The sequence below is a fragment of the Balaenoptera acutorostrata genome, chromosome 4 (assembly GCF_949987535.1).
Source record: "Balaenoptera acutorostrata chromosome 4, mBalAcu1.1, whole genome shotgun sequence".
Taxonomy (NCBI): domain Eukaryota; kingdom Metazoa; phylum Chordata; class Mammalia; order Artiodactyla; family Balaenopteridae; genus Balaenoptera; species Balaenoptera acutorostrata.
Genome location: NC_080067.1, coordinates 77,490,364 through 77,508,690, shown reverse-complemented (window position 1 = coordinate 77,508,690; position 18,327 = coordinate 77,490,364). Strand labels below are relative to the sequence as shown.

The following is an 18,327-nucleotide window of genomic DNA, read 5'->3' as shown; positions in this document are numbered from 1 at the left end:
TCAGTTAGTCTTTCAGACAGTGGATTAAAAACATAACAGTAGGCCTGGCGCGGCCCGAAGGCCCGCAGCTTGGCCTGCCATGTTCCTCTCCGCGGTGCTCTGGGCCCGCGCGGCTGGCTTCGCTGCCCAGTGGGGAAGACATATAAGGAATTTGCATAAGACAGCTGTGCAGAACGGAGCTGGAGGAGCCTTATTTGTGCACAGATATACTCCTGAGAATAACCCAGCTACTCCATTTGATTTCACACCGGAAAACTATAAGAGGATAGAGGCCATTGTAAAAAACTACCCAGAAGGGCATAAAGCAGCAGCTGTGCTTCCAGGCCTGGATTTAGCCCAAAGACAGAATGGATGGCTGCCCATCTCTGCTATGAACAAGGTTGCAGAAGTTTTACAAGTACCTCCATTGAGAGTATATGAAGTAGCAACTTTTTATACATTGTATGACCAAAAGCCAGTTGGAAAATATGTTCAAGTCTGCACTACTACGCCTTGCGTGCTTTGTAACTCCAACAGCATACTGGAGGCCATTCAGAAGAAGCTTGGAATAAAGGTTGGAGAGACTACACCAGACAAACTTTTCACTCTTACAGAAGTGCAATGTTCAGGGGCCTGTGTAAACACACCAATGGTTCAAATAAATGACAACTACTTTGAGGATCTGACACCTAAGGATATTGAAAAAATTATTGATGAACTCAAGGCTGGCAAAATCCCAAAACCTGGGCCAAGGAGTGGACGCTTCTTGTGTGAGCCAGCTGGAGGTCTTACCTCTTTGACTGAACCACCTAAAGGACTTGGCTTTGGTGTGCAAGTAGGCCTTTAATTTATATTCAACTGTAAATATGTCACTGGAGAAATAAAATATGAATCTCCTATCTATCTACATAGACTTTTTATATTATTTGTTCATTTCCATCTGTGTACACCTTGCTTGTAACCTAGCAACTTGCAGCTGTAAGTGCCATGTCAGAACTTCAGAGCACCATTTTAGTCTTCTGCTATCTTTGGCTAACTATGAACACATTATTCCATAAGCTAGTTAACAGTTATTTCAGTATTACCCATTTTCAACTGCCCCTTCACTTTTATCAGTAATATTAAGTTATTGTGAAGTAAAAATTCTGTCAAATTTCAAATACATTTTGCTCTCCCATCTTTAGCCATAGCCAAGTCTTAAGTTAATATGATCTTTCTATAAACCTTATTTGTCAGTATTCTCTTTAAACATTTTTATATTTACAGCACAGAATTGTTACTGTAATTTCAACTGGTAAATGACATATCAGGCAGACTGTAGGTGTAATGAGGATAGGGTAGTTGTCTCTAGAAGTACTATTTATCATTTGTAAAGAAGGAAACAAAACCTGACCCTGCAAGTATACAAAAACTAATTGGGGGAAGAAACTGGAAGTGTAACTTGAGTTGGAAAGTTCGGTGGATATGGGAAATATACTCCTCAGCTGAATGCATATTACAACTTAGAAGAAAGAATAAAACCCTTTGTGTACAATATCCAGTTCAAGAAACTAGATATGAGTTTTGCAAGCTGGAATAAAAAATTAATAGCCAGCTTTAATTCCGGGATAGATCTAAACTAATCCAGTTGTTTCAGGATTTCTCAAAGTCACTGTTTGGCCTTGATCTTATGACAGACTAGTAACTATGATGCTTATAAATATGATTATTTTTAAGACTGTCTTTAAAAACTAGTTTTTGAGAAACGAAATTGAGTTATTTGTACTGAGGTGGATGGATCTAGAGTCTGTCATACAGAGTGAAGTAAGTCAGAAAGAGAAAAACAAATACCGTATGCTAACACATATATATGGAATCTAAAAAAAAATGGTTCTTATGATCGTAGGGGCAGGACAGGAATAAAGACACAGACGTAGAGGATGGACTTGAAGACACGGGGAGGGGGAAGGGTAAGCTGGGACGAAGTGAGAGAGTGGCATGGACATATATACACTACCAGATGTAAAATAGCTAGCTAGTGGGAAGCAGCCGCATAGCACAGGGAGATCAGCTCCGTGCTTTGTGACCACCTAGAGGGGTAGGATATGGAGGGTGGGAGGGAGACGCAAGAGGGAGGGGATATGGGGATATATGTATACATACAGCTGATTTACTTTGTTAGAAAGCAGAAACTAACACAACACTGTAAAGCAATTATACCCCAATAAAGATGTTAAAAAAAAAAAACAGTATCTGAGGTCTTTTAGCTGTTTCTCTCTGGGTCAGCATCCTAACTCCACACATATCAAGGTTTGAAGAAATATATAGTAATAAGAACCTGAAGCAATAATGACTTCTGTGGATGACTTACTACCTGTACCCCAAAGAGAAACACCTGTATGCTTCGAGTTTTCAGTAGGGTGTCCATGTACCGTATCATCTAAATCAGATACTTTTGAGAATGAAATGGTGCTCTTTTGACAATTACACCAGGACAGTGGCCTAAAGTGGGGGATCTGGTTGCCTAGTTTTATAGAAACTGTATGTCTGCAATTGGAAGGAAATCTACAGGGCCACTGTTTTTTATGAAGGCTTCTAGTGAGAGGGGGCTTGCTGGTAGACGAAGGGCCTTTTGTTTCAAGCAGTGTCTTTGCGTTATTCAGTGACATCAAGAATAATCCAGTACCCTTTTCTGCACCTTCCACTTCATTTTCTGTCAGAGGCTGAGCCTCCCAGGATGTGTGTCTGTCTCATTATTGTATTGTTCTTTCCTCCAGAGATCCTGCGGATAATTCAGCTGGACCTAGACCTAAAGTACAAGACCAACATCCGGGAATTGTTTGAGGAGTTCGATAACTTCCTGCCCGGCGCCGTCATTGGCATAGCAAGGGAGATGCAGCCAGTGTACAGGTATGTGGCAGCGGCTGGTGGGCGGCCTCCAGGACCCCTCCTCACTCCCCCTCCACCCTCGGCAGATTGCGATTGATTGGTCTGCAGACTTTCTGTGCTGAATATCTCAGGGACACGTTTGTACTTACTGCTTATATTTAGTAGTATGGGCAGGTGGGTCTGCACCGAATCCATAGATGTTACTTCATTCACTTGGCAGAGTTTGTGACATTTTTTCTTGTAGAAAGCCCAGCCATTTGGATTGTTGGTTCTGGCTCAGCTCAGAATTTTAAAATCTTGGGCTTTGTCTTATAGAGGAGGTATCAAGATATAGCTTTAACTTGCCAGTCTGGTGATGAACTAGGTTTTCTTGGCCTTGAGTCACCGTGACCCCTCCTCTGTATAAGTGGAGTGGGTTTATCAGTGTCTTTCAGGGAGGGAGAGGCAGCATAATTTTGGAACACAGATTGGCATCTCCTAGTGAAAAGTGCATTCTCGTGCTGCAGTGTTTCCCTGTCAGGTGTGCAGCATGAAGAAACTCCAGCACCTGAGGACCAGGAGACACATTCAAGAGTGTTCGTCGTGGCATTATTTGTAGTAGCCCAAACCAAAAACAACCTAAATCCTCATAGACAGCAGAATGGATAAATATAATATATTCATCTAACTGAGTATTATATAAAGATAAAACGAGCAGACGGGGAGCTAGCTATGTGCATTGATAGGCAAAATGGAAATGTAATCTTTAGGGATATATATGCAAATGGTGAACATCATAAGGAAAACCAAGGGAATGATGGTTCCCAAAGCCAGCATGACCGTCGCCTCTGGAGGGAGTGGGGGAGTGGTGGGAACACAGACACGGGTGGGGATTGCCGCTGGAGGCCTGCATTGCTTTTGTGCTCCACTTGAGGGACGGTGCCTGTGTTTGCATGTACTCCTTTGTACGTAGTATATGTCTTACAATTTAAAAAAATTTAAAAAGGAAAGGAAAAGCAGAAGCACATGTAGGTTTTTGTTAAAAACTAGGCCCACGGCCCTGGATACAGAGAGTTCCATGTTGCTGACTCTTCCTCCTCTGGCCAGAGCCATAGCTCACCCAGAGCCTGGAGCTGGGATTTCACTACCCCCTGGGCTGGCCCACCCTTCGTTCTCAGTGCACACCCTCCTGCTGGCTCCCTGTGGGCATTCTCAGAGCTAGGCCCAGTCTTTGGAGAGCTGCAGGGCACCGGCAACTGGTGACTCAAGAACACACATTTCCTCTAAGAGAGAGGAGAGTGACAGCCTCGGCTTGGTTGTAGTTATTTGCAAGACCCAGATCACACAACAGGAAATTCCTGCAAGGCCTCTGAATGAGTCGATAACTCCTGGGCCTGGTGGGCTGTTCTCCCTTACATAATCCTCTTGCAGGTTGCCCCAGAGTGACAAAGTGGAGCCCTTTACTCTGCTGTGTGTGGGGAAGGGGGAGGTTTGGGCAAACATCTGCCCTTGTACTCATAGCAGCCTCCCTGCCTCATTCCCTCACCTTCATACAAGGTGTATCTTACGTCTGGGGGTCTTGATTTAACAAAGGGAGGAGGGACTTCCTTGGCAGTCCAGTGGTTAAGACTCCACGCTTCCACTGCAAGGGGACACGGGTTCGATCCCTGGTCAGGGAACGAAGATCCTGGGAGGAGATGGAAGGAGCACTGAGGGTCTGATGTCCTATGTGCTGGTGCCTGCTCAGCCGCCACGCTTGGGCTCCTGCATCTGAGGATGGGAGCAGGTGGGCTCCGAGGCCTCCCTCTTTCAGCCCTGGCATCTGTGATCCCAGCCCTTCCAACCCTCCCCATTTCCGCATCGTCTTTCCTTGACCTGAGGTTGCTTGTCAGCTGGTGAGCTCCTCACTGCTCCGTAGGGCCAGTGCCCCAGGGATCCTTAGACCAGGCTAACTATTAAGTGCAGTTAGAGCCCTGAGTCCTCCAAGCCTCAGTTTGGAATCTTCTCATGTAATATAAATGGAAACCTGATCACACTTAATTTAAATGGTGTTGGCCAGAATTTATGTTTTCTGTACCTTGAGGATTTTACAAACAGTGAAACTTAAATCAATTTAATTGGCTTTTTCAAAAGAAATCTTGGAAAGATTTTAGATCCAAAATGAAGTTGAGTTTTTCTCACCTTCAGAATCTTTAATTATCATTCTGTACAATGAGACAGATGAGACCCCTGCGTCAGGGCAGCTGGTAGAGTCCAAAAAAATGCCTTGTTTGTAGGACTTGCGCCCTCAGAATCAACAGAAATTAAAAGTTCGTCCATGTTCTTCCCCCCTTCCACCCCCCTCCAGCTGAAATGTTTCTAAAGACCTCTGATAAGTAAGTCTGCAAATGACTGCCAGGCGCTAATCTGTGCCCGCCGGTTCTGGGTGATTGCCTTTGGGTATTTGTCCTCTGTTTCAGGCTGAGAATGTTTGGTGCTGGCTGGGGCGGAAACAGAGTGTGGTATTTTGCCATCTTCCACAGGAAAACTGGAAGCTCCAGTGGCCCAAAAGATCAAGTGTTAGTTGTTTGCCACTTTGGAGTCTGTGTGTGTGTGTGTGTGTGTGTGTGTGTGTGTGTGTGTGTGTGTGTGTGTGTGTAGGGAGGGGTGGGAGAAGCAAGAGGGGGGATGAAGGCAGGGGAGTAAACAGGGCCTGAGCAAGGGCAGGCAGCACCGAGCCCTTGTGATGTTCACACAGGCTCAGCCCCATCTCCATGGACTTGGCCATCGTAGCTGGTGGGGAATCCCCGCGGCTGTCTGCCCACCTCTGTGGGCACTGCTCCTCCCCCAGGAACTGGCAGTGGGGCCTGACTGCCACGTGGTCTCCCTGAGTGTGGACTGTGAGATGGGCAAGATTTTGTCATAAACAGAAGCTGCTAGCATCTGTGAAAAGAAAGGAAAATTTAGAAACCAAACAGCACAAAAGCAAAACTTAACTGATGAACAGAGCACATTCTGATCTGGAAATTCACTAAGCAGAAATAAATCTAGACCTTCTCAGCTGTGTTATTTTTATAGTCACTTGTCCGACAGTTACTGTACTTCAAAAAAAGCACATATTAAGTCATTTTTATGGCTGTTTCCCTTCGATTGTGTGCCACAAATGTTAGAGGCTTGGGGGGCTGGAGGAGAAAGTATTTCCCACTGTCCTTTTGACAGATAGCTTTTTAAAAAACAATTTCCCCCCCAGAACATAACACCAAATCAACTGTGTTTTCGGGAAAATGATGGCTCGTGGGATGCTGGCATAGGGATAGAGGAGCCTTTTCCTCTTGGGTCCCTGTAAGATTTTGTTGAGTCAAATATCTCATGACCTTCCTCATCTGAAAATTGGGGAGCAGTGGTCATCTTGAGTGGAACATTGTCCTTCCCGTCTTGACTCTTTCTCTGCCTCTTTGTCAGGGAACTGTGGTTAGCTGGGCAATGTGGTTAGTTGGGATAAGTGGCCCAAAGGAGAGAAAGGTCTAGTGCTTTCTCTGTAAATAGAGTGATCTCTGTAAATAGACGACTGTATTTTGCAAATATGTGTTAGTCCAGGATGCCGTTTAGAATTTCCTTCCTTATGAATGTATTGGAAAAGTAAATAAAACTGTTGGATCCGCTTTGTGTACAACCTATAAAAATTATAAGGGTGTATCAGCAGGCAAAGCAGCCATATGTAGAAGAAATAGCGCTCAGATTATACTCAGAAGCCGTGGATTATAGTCCTGCCTTTCACGAATTATCCATGTGACACTTTGCAAGTCAGTTGATTTTCTGAACTTCTGTGTTTTCATCTGTAAGTGGGCATAAATATGTCTAATACACAGAATTACTGGAACACTCTAATGAAATAATGCACATGCAAGTTTCTGGTGTAAAAGAGACTCTCAGTAAAGGTGTTGTCTCCCTCCCTCCTTAATCATCACAACTGCATTTGTGTTTTCCTTTCCAGCTGATGTGTTTTTCTGTATACCTCCTCTTCTACCCCACTCCCAACCATATAGGGTTGCCAGTTAAAATGCAGGATACCCAGTTAAATCAAATTTCAGATAAACAACGAATACTTGTTTTATGTAAGTGTATCCCAAATATTGTATAGGGATATACTTACACAAGTATTTGTTGTTTATCTGAAATTTAAATTTAACTGGGTGTCCTGTTGGGTTCCCTTCCTCCCTTCTCTCCCTCTCTCCCTTCCGTTTCTTCCCTTCTTTCTTTGCGAAATCTGGCAGTTCTACCCCTACCAAAGTGTTAAACCCTCCCTTTTTAGCAGAGGACAGTGGTCTGGCTTTTTTATAAGATCCTTGAGTGAGCAGGAACAAAGGGTGTGGAACTGGAGCTTATGAGGGAAACGGGTGGGAGGGTGAGAGGGTGGGAGGGTGGGAGGGTATGAGGGAGGAAGGGTGGGTAGGAGGGAGGGAGGGTGGGAGGCTGGGAGACTGGGAGGGAGGCTGGGAGGGTGGGAGGGTGGGAGGCTGGAAGGCAGCCCTCAAAGTCTCCGTGAGGCACCAGGCCTGAGGTCCACCACCCACCCCCTGCAGGAGCCGGGGCCCAGATTGTGGCCTGGGTCGTCAGGGGAGGCCCTTGGGGCTAGGAAGCCTGGCAGTGGCTTAGCCAGGTCACAGGGCTCCTGCTGAGCCTGGAATGAGTGAGTGTGTGAATGTGTGTGTGTGTGTGTTTTGAGGAGCTGGGGTCACAGCCATTGGTCATGGTCACTCTGTCTTGAAGCTGCCGCCTGAGGAGCTGCTGAATGGCAGCTTTGTTGGTGGGGGCCATGGGCTTCCGGTTCATTCTCTCTTGGCTCCACAGGCTGGCTGTGTGCTGGTTTGAGCCCAAACCCACCATGAGGTGGAAGCAGCAGGCTAATCCTGTCAGCTGCTGATAACCCCACCAGGCAGGAATTTGCTTTTGTGGTAAATATTTGAATAGTGTCCACTCTTTTACCTTTTTGGGTCATGTGGTTTTTATTGATAGCATTTGTGCCAGCCTAACCTCTTTCCAGATGCTTGGAATGAAAATGTCCAGCTTATTTGCAGGCTGCTTTATCCCACTCCTGGGACTGGAGAAGGGCTCTCAGGGACATTGGGAAGGAAGTGAGGACTAGCACAGAAGTAGGAGGGGAGGAAGTGGACTCATACCACCTCTGCCACTCATGGCTGTGTGACCTTGGGGAAGTTTCTTGATCTCTCTGAGCTTCAGTTTCTTTAGCTGAGACCTGGAGAGTATAGCACTGTACAGTACTATATATGGTGGAGTTGACTGGAGGCTAAATTAAACAGTGTGCCTGGCACAGAGTAGCACTTCCTACTGGTGGTAGCAATTTTATCCAGTTCCACTCAACCACTTGGTTCTGTGACCTTAGGGAAGTCACTTAACCTCTGAGGTTCAGTTTCCTCATGGTATGTGAAACTGGAGCAACTGATAATTTAGCATAATTAGTGTTGATATTTTGGCTTCTCAGCATCTGAACCCCCTTCCCATGTTTGAGGAATGAATGTCCTGCCATAGAAGCCTGCCTCCCTTTATGGAAGGCAAAAAGGCTGGAGACTCTCTTTCCTGGACTCCTTGCAGCTAGGGTGTTGTTGCTCTGTTCCCCTTCTTCCCTCCCTCCCCTGAGGAAAGCACCATCAGCAATTTAGCATCTATGCAGGCTTGTTTTATACTTTTACTATATACCCGAAGCAATATAAGATACTTGCAGAACAGAAACTGACAGTATTACAAGGAGAAAACAATGAGTCCACAATGATGGAGTGACACTTTAACATGCCTCTATCAGAAACCAGGAGCTCAAAGAGGCGGAAGGTATGCGTACAGAAGATCGCAGGAGAGGAGGAAGGAAAAGGTGGGGGGGGGGGAACATGAGGAGGACAGACTGTGCCTGAGGCAGGCACCGGTCCCCTGTTTCACACCGTGAACCTAGCTGGGGGCCTGCGGTATTTCAGTGCCCTCCAGAGCGTGACCTTCCGGTCACTACCTGCTTCTGGACTCCAGCCCTTGGCTCTAGTGGTTTCTGGTTCATGGGGATGTTCATCTCATTTTTCACCCCTACTATTTCCCTTCCCCTGCTACATTCCTTGAATTTAAAAAATTATTATATAAGAGTAATACATTTTCATTAAAAATTCAAACAGTATACGAGGATTATTATTTTTCCAGAAATTTTCTACAGATTTATCAGTTGTGTGTGTGTGTGCATGGTGTGTATAAGTGGACTCATACTTTATATACCCTTGTGCATCTTTTTTTTATTCGCTAAACAGTGTATCTTGGCCATCCTTATACCTAACTCAGTATTCCTTTATTAAACATTGCTAGTCTCCCAATATAATTTTTTTTTTTTACGTTTTATTTTGGAAAACTTCCAACATAGACAAAGGTAGACAGAATCATGTATTCTGTCTAGAATCTAGTATTCTGGGTGCTTCAGTATTATAATATTCATGGAGCTTCAGTAATTATCAACTCTGAGCCAACCTTGTTTCATCTTTACCCCCATCCACTTTTCCTCTTCCCTCCTCCCCAGCCACCCCATTAGTTTGAAGCAAACCCAAACAGCATACCATTTCATCAGTAAATGTCATTTAAAATCCATTATTTAAAAAAAAAAACAATTCTATGTGCTTGTTTCTGGGTTTGGAGCTGAGAGGTTGTGTGAACTCATGGTGTCATTTTGTCTTCAAGTTTCTCGGTCTGAAATCAGTTTGTATGAGGGAGGAAAACAGACAGACACGGCTCTAACATCTAGCCAAGCAGCATCTTCCATCCCTCTCTAGATTGTCTTATGTCAGGATGTTAATGTAGCAGTAGTGTCTTGAAGATTCCACGGCCAATATAAATTCAGGTTCATTGCTCACTAGGCATGAAGCTCTGCTTTTAAAAGAACCTGTCCCAGCTGTCGTTTCAGGATGAGTAAGCATGGGGCTTGGAGGTGAAAGGTAGTAGATTTTCTTCTTCCCGCTGACACCGGAGGATCAACTTCTTGGCTCTTGTTCTTGTGTTTTTGAAAAAAAATTAACCAAGATTGAACCTGTCAGTTTCTATTAGAGTTAAATCTGAGTAAAGAGAGAAAAACTTGCCAGCTTTTAAACTAGTGACTGATAAAGAAGCCCCGTATTCCTTCTTCCCTGGGATTTAGAAGACAGGGCTGACTGCTTTTGCGGAGCCCGTGTAACCTGCAGGCAGTGGTGTAGCCCCTCCAGGAATCACTAGTAAAAGGGGAGAGAAATACCTGCCCTGTGGTGGAGATAAAAATATCTATTAGAATATTATTATTTTTTAATGACACCACTGGGAAAATGTATTTTAAAAGGAAAAAGCTGCATACAGAAAACCTGAGTGGAATTGTGTTACTGTTAATATAATTATTTCCTCTCTGATGGCTGTGCCCGCCGGGGAAGCTGTGAACATCTGCTGTCATCTGAAGGCCATGGGAGTCAGGGAGGCTCCCAAAGGCCGAGTGCTCAGGCTGAGATGAGGTCCAGGTGGGGACCATGTGAGGGGCTTCCCTCCTCTGAAAACACTACTCATTTCAGCTCTTCTGAAATCCTGTGCATTATGAGTCCTCTGGCACTACTGAATCAGTAAGTAAGATCCATGGCATGGTACCTGACTGACACAGATGTCACTGGAAGAATGAGTGAGGAAATGAAGGAGCGGATAGGGTGAGGCCAGGTTGCATGCGAACTTTAGGGTGTGCAGACCGGGTGCCAGGCACATAGTAGCTGTTGATTGAACACATAAAGGAACCATTGTTTAATCAGAGGATGCTTCCTCAACAGTGTGTTGGCCAGCTGTTAAGTAAGGGTCCATAGTCCATCACTGGTGTTTTTATAGAAATTGCTTTCACATTTTTCTTTTTAAAGACAATCCATAGGAAACATTGTTATTCTTAATTTTTATTGGGTTCATCGCGTGTGACCCGTAAGATTAGGTGCTTTGAGGAATTACGAGGCAGAACACATGGTTCCTGCTTTCAAGGAGATTATAATGTGAGGGAGATAGGGCAGATGAAATTCAGTAAAGACACAAATGCCAAAGAGGCAAACACCAAGTCAGTGCTGCTGTTTAGAGGTTTCCCTTGGATGAGCCACAAATACGTGGGACTGAGAACTTCACTGTGTGGCCAACGTCATCCTCAGTTTAATATTCTGCCTTCAGAATTCTAAGGGGTGTGTGTGTATGTGTGTGTGTGTGTGTGTGTGTGTGTGTGTGATGCTTCTTTCTTCTGAAAGGTCTCTTGGAAGGGCGCTTGGATTTGCTGTGTGGGTATAGCCTCCAGGAAGCATGCTTAGGACGGACCTGGCCCTGTGCACAAATAGAAGCCTCACCCAGTGGGCTTTTACTGTGTGCTTGGCTGAGCAGGAGAGAGAAACTAGACCCTGTCCTCCGGGAGGTGGCAGCCTAGCTGGCGGGACTGCCGCCCTGGATGGCTCCACTGGGGGGTGGGCCTGGGCAGGTGCTCCAACGGAGGCCCAGCAAAGGATGACAGGCCCGGGAGGACTATCCTTTTTTTGCATTACAACTTGTTTCTTTTGCCAAATAAACATCTTGTTGAGAGAACCTCATTTGTAATCTAGGCAGCAAAAAAGACTTATCTGTAAGCATCTTCCTGGAGAAAAGAGGCAAAATAGCAGAGTTGAATCACAGTGACATAGGTACAAGAGGGACTTTCTGTGACAAACAGGGTGTGAAAAGGGCTAAGTTAGGCATGACTGGCTCCACGTGAGGGGAATTTCAATATGGCTCCATGGCTACCTCGGGTACACATTTCAGCCACATGACTGCATTTCTGCAGGTGATTAAGTGGAATGGATATTCAGTCCCCAGGCCTCTGCCACTAGGTTAGCTGCAGAATTGAAATTGCAGAAATATCAAGCTTTTAAACTGGACTTGAGTTTGAACTGAACGCCTTACCTCCGACTCCTGCGTTGGGTGACTTCTTTAAACAAGCCATTTGCTATTGATCGTAGAGCGTTCCCATGGTCTTCTGTTTGGAGGGGGCAGGATTGACCCCCACATCAAGGAGCTGCCCGTAGGAGCACGTTGATCCAGGCACCTAGCCGTCCCTGGCGTCCTTATCTTCAAGACTTTTCTATCACTATTTGTAAAAGGAGATGCATATTTAGGAACCAGAATTGCTTGCTATATAATAATCTGCCTGTCCCCGCCTCTGTAGATGAGTACTCATTATGAGGCTTGCTGCTCCTGATGGGCTTTCAGAAATGTGAGGTCATGGAGATGCTCGTGGGGCCTCATTACTGTCAGGCAGCGTGGAGTGCATGCCAGTGCGTTTGGATGCTTCTCTGGTTCTCCTTGACCCCTTGGCCCTGTAAGGAAACACTGTCTCCCTTCATAACAGGAAGCCCAGTGTCTACACAGAGTATAAGCAAGGGAAACCCTTGCCCTAACTGCTAGGACCATCTTATCTTGTTGGACCCAAGGATCGTGAGCTTGGAACTGTAAAGAAGACAGTATAATTCTAGTGCTCTAACCTGGCTCAGCAACGAACAAGATTTTCATGTTCCTAATAATGTAACTGTAGTTCATTGGTATTCAGCTCTCAACCTGGAAGTTGGTGTGTAAGCAAGGTAAAAGCATAAACGTGAATCGTGTGTTTAGAAGGAATGACTAGAGTACAGGAGAGGCACCCGCATTTCTTCTGCCTCCTCTTTCCTGCCAAGATGTCAGCAGGGTTTGGGAAGAGTACGGCGTGACCTTGGTCCTTCAGGCCCCCTTTCCACTGACACCTCACATCCTTTCAGCTGCTATCAAAGGTTAAATGCATCAGATAGATGATCAAGCAATACATTTTGTATAAAAGGCGTAGAGAGAGCCTTTGAGGCCTTGTTGGTGCAGAGGGGGCTGAAACAGCCAGCTGGAACGTAGGAGAGATGTGTGGGTAAATGGAATATCTGTGAGGATAGGTGCCCACCAGCCACCTGCACAGACCAGAGCAGAGGAGCCCCAGTCTCCAGTCCACATGCCATGTCACATTCAGGATCAGATACTGAGTGGCTTTTTGTTTTAAAAAGTGTAAAATGAGAGAACATCTGGTTAGGCTCTCAAAAGGAAAGAGGATCATCCAGTGAATATAACATCTTGTAACAGGCACAAGAATCATTTGTGATTCAGGAACTCAGGATCTAGCCTGTAGCAGTTTAGTTTCAGGTAAATGCCTCCAGGAAGTAATACAAGTTTTTGAAGGTTTAAAAATGGATTGTGACACAGAAGGAAGGAGAGCCGTTGATTGAAAACCCATCTATTCCCTGGTTCTTAACTGGTGTTTTTGATTATCTTGTTTATTTTGCATGAATATGGGCCCAGTGTTGCCAGGTGTTTTGATTTTTTTTTCTAAGAGAAGCCAGAAATATGTGTTATTAATGTAAAAGCTCCTGATTTTAACATAGTGGCAATTAAGCAAACGGTTTGCTGGCCAAACAAAACAAAATGGTGCACCAGATTCAGCCCAAGAACTGCCTGTTTGAGACTTTGGGTCTGAAAGTTCATTGAGGCAAAAAATTGACCAAATGCCTCCTCCAGTTGGCCTGGACCTTCCGAAGGCTTTGGTCGTTGGCTGGTCCTTGGAGGTTGATGGCAAAAGTTTTTGGGTGCTCAAACTTTTTCTCAAATGTTTTCTCCCTATACTTGAAATAGTTGATTTTTACTGGTAATTCAAAATTCCATCAAATGATTTTTCTGATTGACCTCACACTTACCTAATCATAAAATGCCAAGGCCAATCATAATTCTCGTCCAGAAGTGTAATTTGGGAAGAAAATAAAAAGATCCCCAGACTTACCACTTATCAGAGTGGGCAACTACTTTAATGTGTATGTGAACATCTTTGAACTACTCTCAGTGTCTGAAGGTGCTTTGAGGAGCTTGAAGGTCTAGACGGGGAGGAGAGGAGGAGAGAAAGCCAAGGCAAGAGGGAAGGAAGAGAGGCCTGGAGTCATGCGGCAGTTGTACATTCACTGCTTCTCATCCACCATCCTGTCTGTTCGGTGCTGCCTCGTGAACAAGCCAGGGAAGTGATGGCCCACGGAGACTCCAGCCCCCGGGCCTTGCTGTCTGCACAGGCGTGGAAGTGAGGATGTTGGGATGTTGTCAATACACACAGAGTGGCCTCCTTGACGGCCCAGCTGGAGACTCTTCTCCCTGGTCTTAGAGTCACGAATAGTCCTATTTCTCCTGGATAATGAATTGGTTTCCCCTTCTGTACAACTGTTTAGATGTCCCTTGCTTTCAGTTGACTAACAGAAATCTTAGAGCCAAACTTGGGTACACCTGTAGTAAGCTTGTGGCTCTCTATAGGATGCCTGCTGGCATCTTTGCTAGCTAAGATAAATCCTTTTGGAACAAAATGGAGGGGAGAATTTAAAGGAAAGGAGAGAAGGAGAGAAGGAAGCTGGATGTAGTCTGGATTAGTCTCCACTTTCTAGATCTGGCTGACTGTTGTAATTAAAGGTAAACATTGTGAGAAATAGTCCTGGAGGACGTGCAGCATGGGTGGGGTGACCATTTAATTTCACCATTAATTTATTGTTTAAACTAGAGTACTTTGAGAGTGAAAAGGGGATGCTGTTAATAATCACCCCAGGACCTCAAGGGCAAACCAAGTCTGTCCTGGGGCACCCGAGGATGTGTTATCACTCTAAGCTCGAGGCGGCAGAGCAGGGAAGGATGGAAGGAAAAAGACTGGGCCGCTGGGGATGAGACAGGGGGAGGGAGCTGTGAGAGGCTGAGGTAGTTAGGGTCAGAAATATTGCTGAGGTTGGCAGTGTATCTGGATTCACCATCTGTTAGAACCAGGAAGGGGATGTTGGGCCATTCTTGGGCTGGAATTTGGCTATTGACTGGACTTCCAAGGTGAAGAGTAAAAGCAGCCCATCTCTATGAATGCGTCTTACCAGGCCTGCCCCCCACTTCTCCTGGTTTTCTGTGTCAGTGCGGGAGTTGTGATTGGCCCTGGATTGAATGGGAAGATTGAGCTTCCCTTTTGGGTAGTGCTCAAACTATGTAGATACTAACTTGAGAACTAACCACTGGGATTTGGCCGTAATTCCATGTGGAAGGAATCAGAGGAAAGAAGTGAAGGTGAGACGACTGCCTCTCAAAAGTGTAAATGCTTTGTTTTCACTATTGATTCTTGGCTGGTCTCAAAAATTCCCAAGAGCTTTTAGTATGCACTCGCCGCATGTCAGAATTTCACCAGGGCTGCACTCTTTCAGCCTGTGACTGGGAAAGGCTGACCCTGTGCTTCTGTGCACTCCCAGACGTGGGAGGAGGGCTCAGGAAATGTCGCCTCTGCCTCCTGCATGGGCTTGTATTACGTCTGGAGCAGAATCTCCAGAAGCTGGGAGGGGTCCTCGTCTGGGAGCAACCAGCTGGGGCTGTAGGTGAGGGCAGCCCAGCCCAGCACAGCCCAACTCCAGGAGGGGAGTGGAAACTCAGACTCTGCGGATTTCACGGGGCTGGCCCTGGATTCACCCAAGATGAAGACCTTAGGCAATTAACGAGAGCTGGACGTTTCAGGCTTGGGTGCATTTTTGGGAGGTGGCCCTTGTCCTCTCATCCCAGGACATCTGAGCTTATCCATGCTAACTTGGTGACTAGTAGCTTAGCTGTTATGGATTCCACAGGTATCTGTTGAGGGCCTTCTCTACACCAGGCTCAGTGGACAAGCCACAGGCCCCACCCTCAAGAGTATACAGTCTGGACAGCTGGCCCCGCCTGCAGCCGAGCGGCTGAGCACCCTGTAAAGTTCTCGGTGGTCGCATTCCCGTAACTCAGAGGTGCCTCCGGACCTTGCTTCCTTCCTGCTGCTCTTTCTGACGCTGAAGGCCCTGGTTCCCTCTGCATCACTTCACACCATTACCTGCTGCCTAGAAGCTCATTAGCCAGTGTCCACTTGACTTTCAGTTTCATTTCACGCTGGACACCGTCTCTTGGCTCACTGACAGCTGCGTGTTTTGCAGCCGAGGGGCAGCCTACCCCATCCCTGTCCTCCCGGGCCCCAAATTAAATGATGACTTACCTCTCACACACTCTCTTGACCACCTACTGCATGCTAGACGTTGTGCTAATTCTAAAGTCCACACGCCTTAGCCCGCCACTCGGGGACCTTTTCAGTGTGCCTTTCCCCACATCCCCACCTTCCCCGCTCCCACCAAGCTCCCTGTACCTTTTGTACAGGAACCCTGGACCCCTGCTGTCTCCCAAACAGGTGCTCACCCACATGTGTGGCCTTTGGGGATGACCTTCCCTCTGCCTAGGATGCTCTCCCTCCATCCTGCTCTTCGCCCCAGTCGTCCTTCAAGGCCCACGTGGGAAGCCCCCACTTCCAGAGAGCCCACCGAGGGCCTCCTTGCTCCCAGCTGTAAACCCCACTCCTCAGCGCTAACTGCCCTGAGATCGTTCAACAGGTCATAACTTGGAGGCCAGATGCTTCGTGTGTGTGTGTGTGTGTGTGTGTGTGTGTGTGTGTGTGTGTGTGTGTGTCTCCCCCGACAAAGGTATGAACTCTTTGTGGACGGGGCCCTTGGCTGATAAAACATTGCCATTCTCTCTCCCAGTCTCACAAGTACAATTCGGAAGCCTTCAACTGAAACCATTCCTGTAGCCGTCGTCCAACTCTGGTCCTCTAAGAACGTCTTGGAGTTTTAAGGCTTGGTTATTATTTTCAAATAATGGCATGAAGGATCAAGGAAGTAGAGGGGACTGAACTTTACCACAGGGATAAAACCAAATCACTTGGTTTTCTGGGATTATATTGTACATGCTCTCATTGCATTGTGAAGATAGACTAGAATGTCGGGAAATTATCCGACCTTGAAGTCAGACAGAGCTGGGTAGACTCCTGGTTCCACCACTTACTAGTCATATTACTTTGCATAATCTATTGAAACCTTTTAAAGCCTCAGTTTCCTCATCTGTGAAATGGGGATATGCCCAGCATATTGGTTATAAAGTGATTTCTGCTCCCTGCACCATGGCATATTTGAGATATGTGACTCACGTGTTGCAATGCAGGTGAAAGGATGTGTTTGGAAAAGCCTTCTTGGTGATTCTGATGTTGGAGTTTCTGCCTTCACTTTCCCCTGTTTGAGCATCACTGGCTTAGTCCCGTGGGTGCTCAATGAACAGTTGAGAATGAAGTGATGTCATATACACATCACACAACGCCAGGCACAGAGGTGCTCAGTGAGCAATGTGGTCCCCCCCACCACCTGCCGTCCTACACAATCCACATCTTCCCTTGGTGCTGGTCAGTAGTGGACGATGTCCCCAGAGGGGCTACTGTAGAGCGGGAGGTGGGGCCGCCTTTTGAAGCCAGGAGGACTTTGTCCGGGCTTGGAAAGACAGCGTGCTGTGCGGGAAGAGGCTGCATCCTGCATTACACGAAGCTGCCGCTGGCCCTTTTCTTTTCACAGTCTTTGGGGTTCCAGGCCAGTTGCATGCCCTTGGCCATGATCAAAAATATGACTTTGCTTTTCTATTCCGTGGTCCAGAGACCAGTGTGGAAAGCCCAATGGCAAAGGTGCAGAAACTGGCCAGATTGGAGCTGACCGTGAGTAGCCATCTGTGTTTTGGAAATTACAGACTGAAAACAGCTCACAGCATACGGTGTCAAGGGTTTTCGAAGTACCAGTATTAAAGCATTTCAAGCTTCTCCTTATAATGTGACCATCCCTGCGTGCCACTCCACCCCCATACCCCAGAGGAGTGTCACACTCCACTCTCTGTGTCACTCCACTGTCTCAGGGCCCCTTCTCTGCCCCGGCTTCTCCAAGCTGGCTGATGCGAGCACAGTCTCTGAGGCGCATGGGCACCATGGCCTGGCATAACCGTGCGGGGTGACCAGGGCTGCCCGCAGCTAAGCCTGAGCTTATGGACAGCCTCCCGGGACTTGACCGAGTTGAAGTCTGTCCACCTCCTTCTAGACACTTGTTCCCTGGGGTCATGTCTCAGTTTGAGAACCTGTCTTCTGCATCTAGACTCGTGTGATGAAGGCTTTTGTTCCAGAGGCAAAGAATAAGCTATTTGCTTCCTCAGACCTCCGTTTGATCCTTTCTTGTCCAGGTCCTTGGGCAGCCATGTAGTCGCCTTGCTGGCAGCTCAGGTGCGTGCTGTGAGCTGTGAGCTTCCCGCGGCAGCTTCTTGGCTCCTGCCAGTGGTTGGAACAGCACTGCAGTCCCTTAGGCTTGAGCAGGGCTCAACTGTTTCCAGGTTGCTTTCACATCTGCTCCTCATACTAACCCAGCAAAGTGGGAAGGCAGATAGTTTTATCCCCGTTTTGCAGAAGAGACTGATTTGGGCGTGGGTTAGATTTGCCCAGGGTCACTCAGTCACACGGTCAGGACTAGAACTCAGGTCCCTGTCTTCTCTGTGCCTGAGGTCCCAGAGGGGTCGTTCCTGGCCCCTGCCCTCTATTTCCTGAATTATGAGGCAGCAGATCTGGAGAGGTTTTGCAGCTTC

The 18,327-nt window shown here is 46.7% G+C and overlaps 2 protein-coding genes across 2 annotated transcripts in view; both read left to right on the top strand.

Annotated features, from left to right (window-relative positions):
- The window catches only part of XXYLT1 (xyloside xylosyltransferase 1), a 198,204-nt gene that overhangs the window by 119,772 nt on the left and 60,105 nt on the right, over positions 1-18,327 (top strand). Inside the window, exon 3 of the mRNA XM_007171567.2 lies at positions 2,736-2,868. Within this exon, the coding sequence (XP_007171629.2) occupies positions 2,736-2,868 (133 nt within the window). The remainder of the gene's footprint in view (positions 1-2,735; positions 2,869-18,327) is intronic.
- LOC102999219 (NADH dehydrogenase [ubiquinone] flavoprotein 2, mitochondrial-like) lies at positions 80-886 on the top strand. Its single transcript, XM_057545971.1, has one exon. It carries the CDS (start codon positions 80-82, stop codon positions 824-826), a length of 747 nt encoding a protein of 248 aa, XP_057401954.1. The 3' UTR covers positions 827-886.

Excerpts from the sequence above, each read along its gene's own strand:
- LOC102999219 (XM_057545971.1), top strand. The coding sequence starts at position 80 with ATGTTCCTCTCCGCGGTGCTCTGGGCCCGCGCGGCTGGCTTCGCTGCC.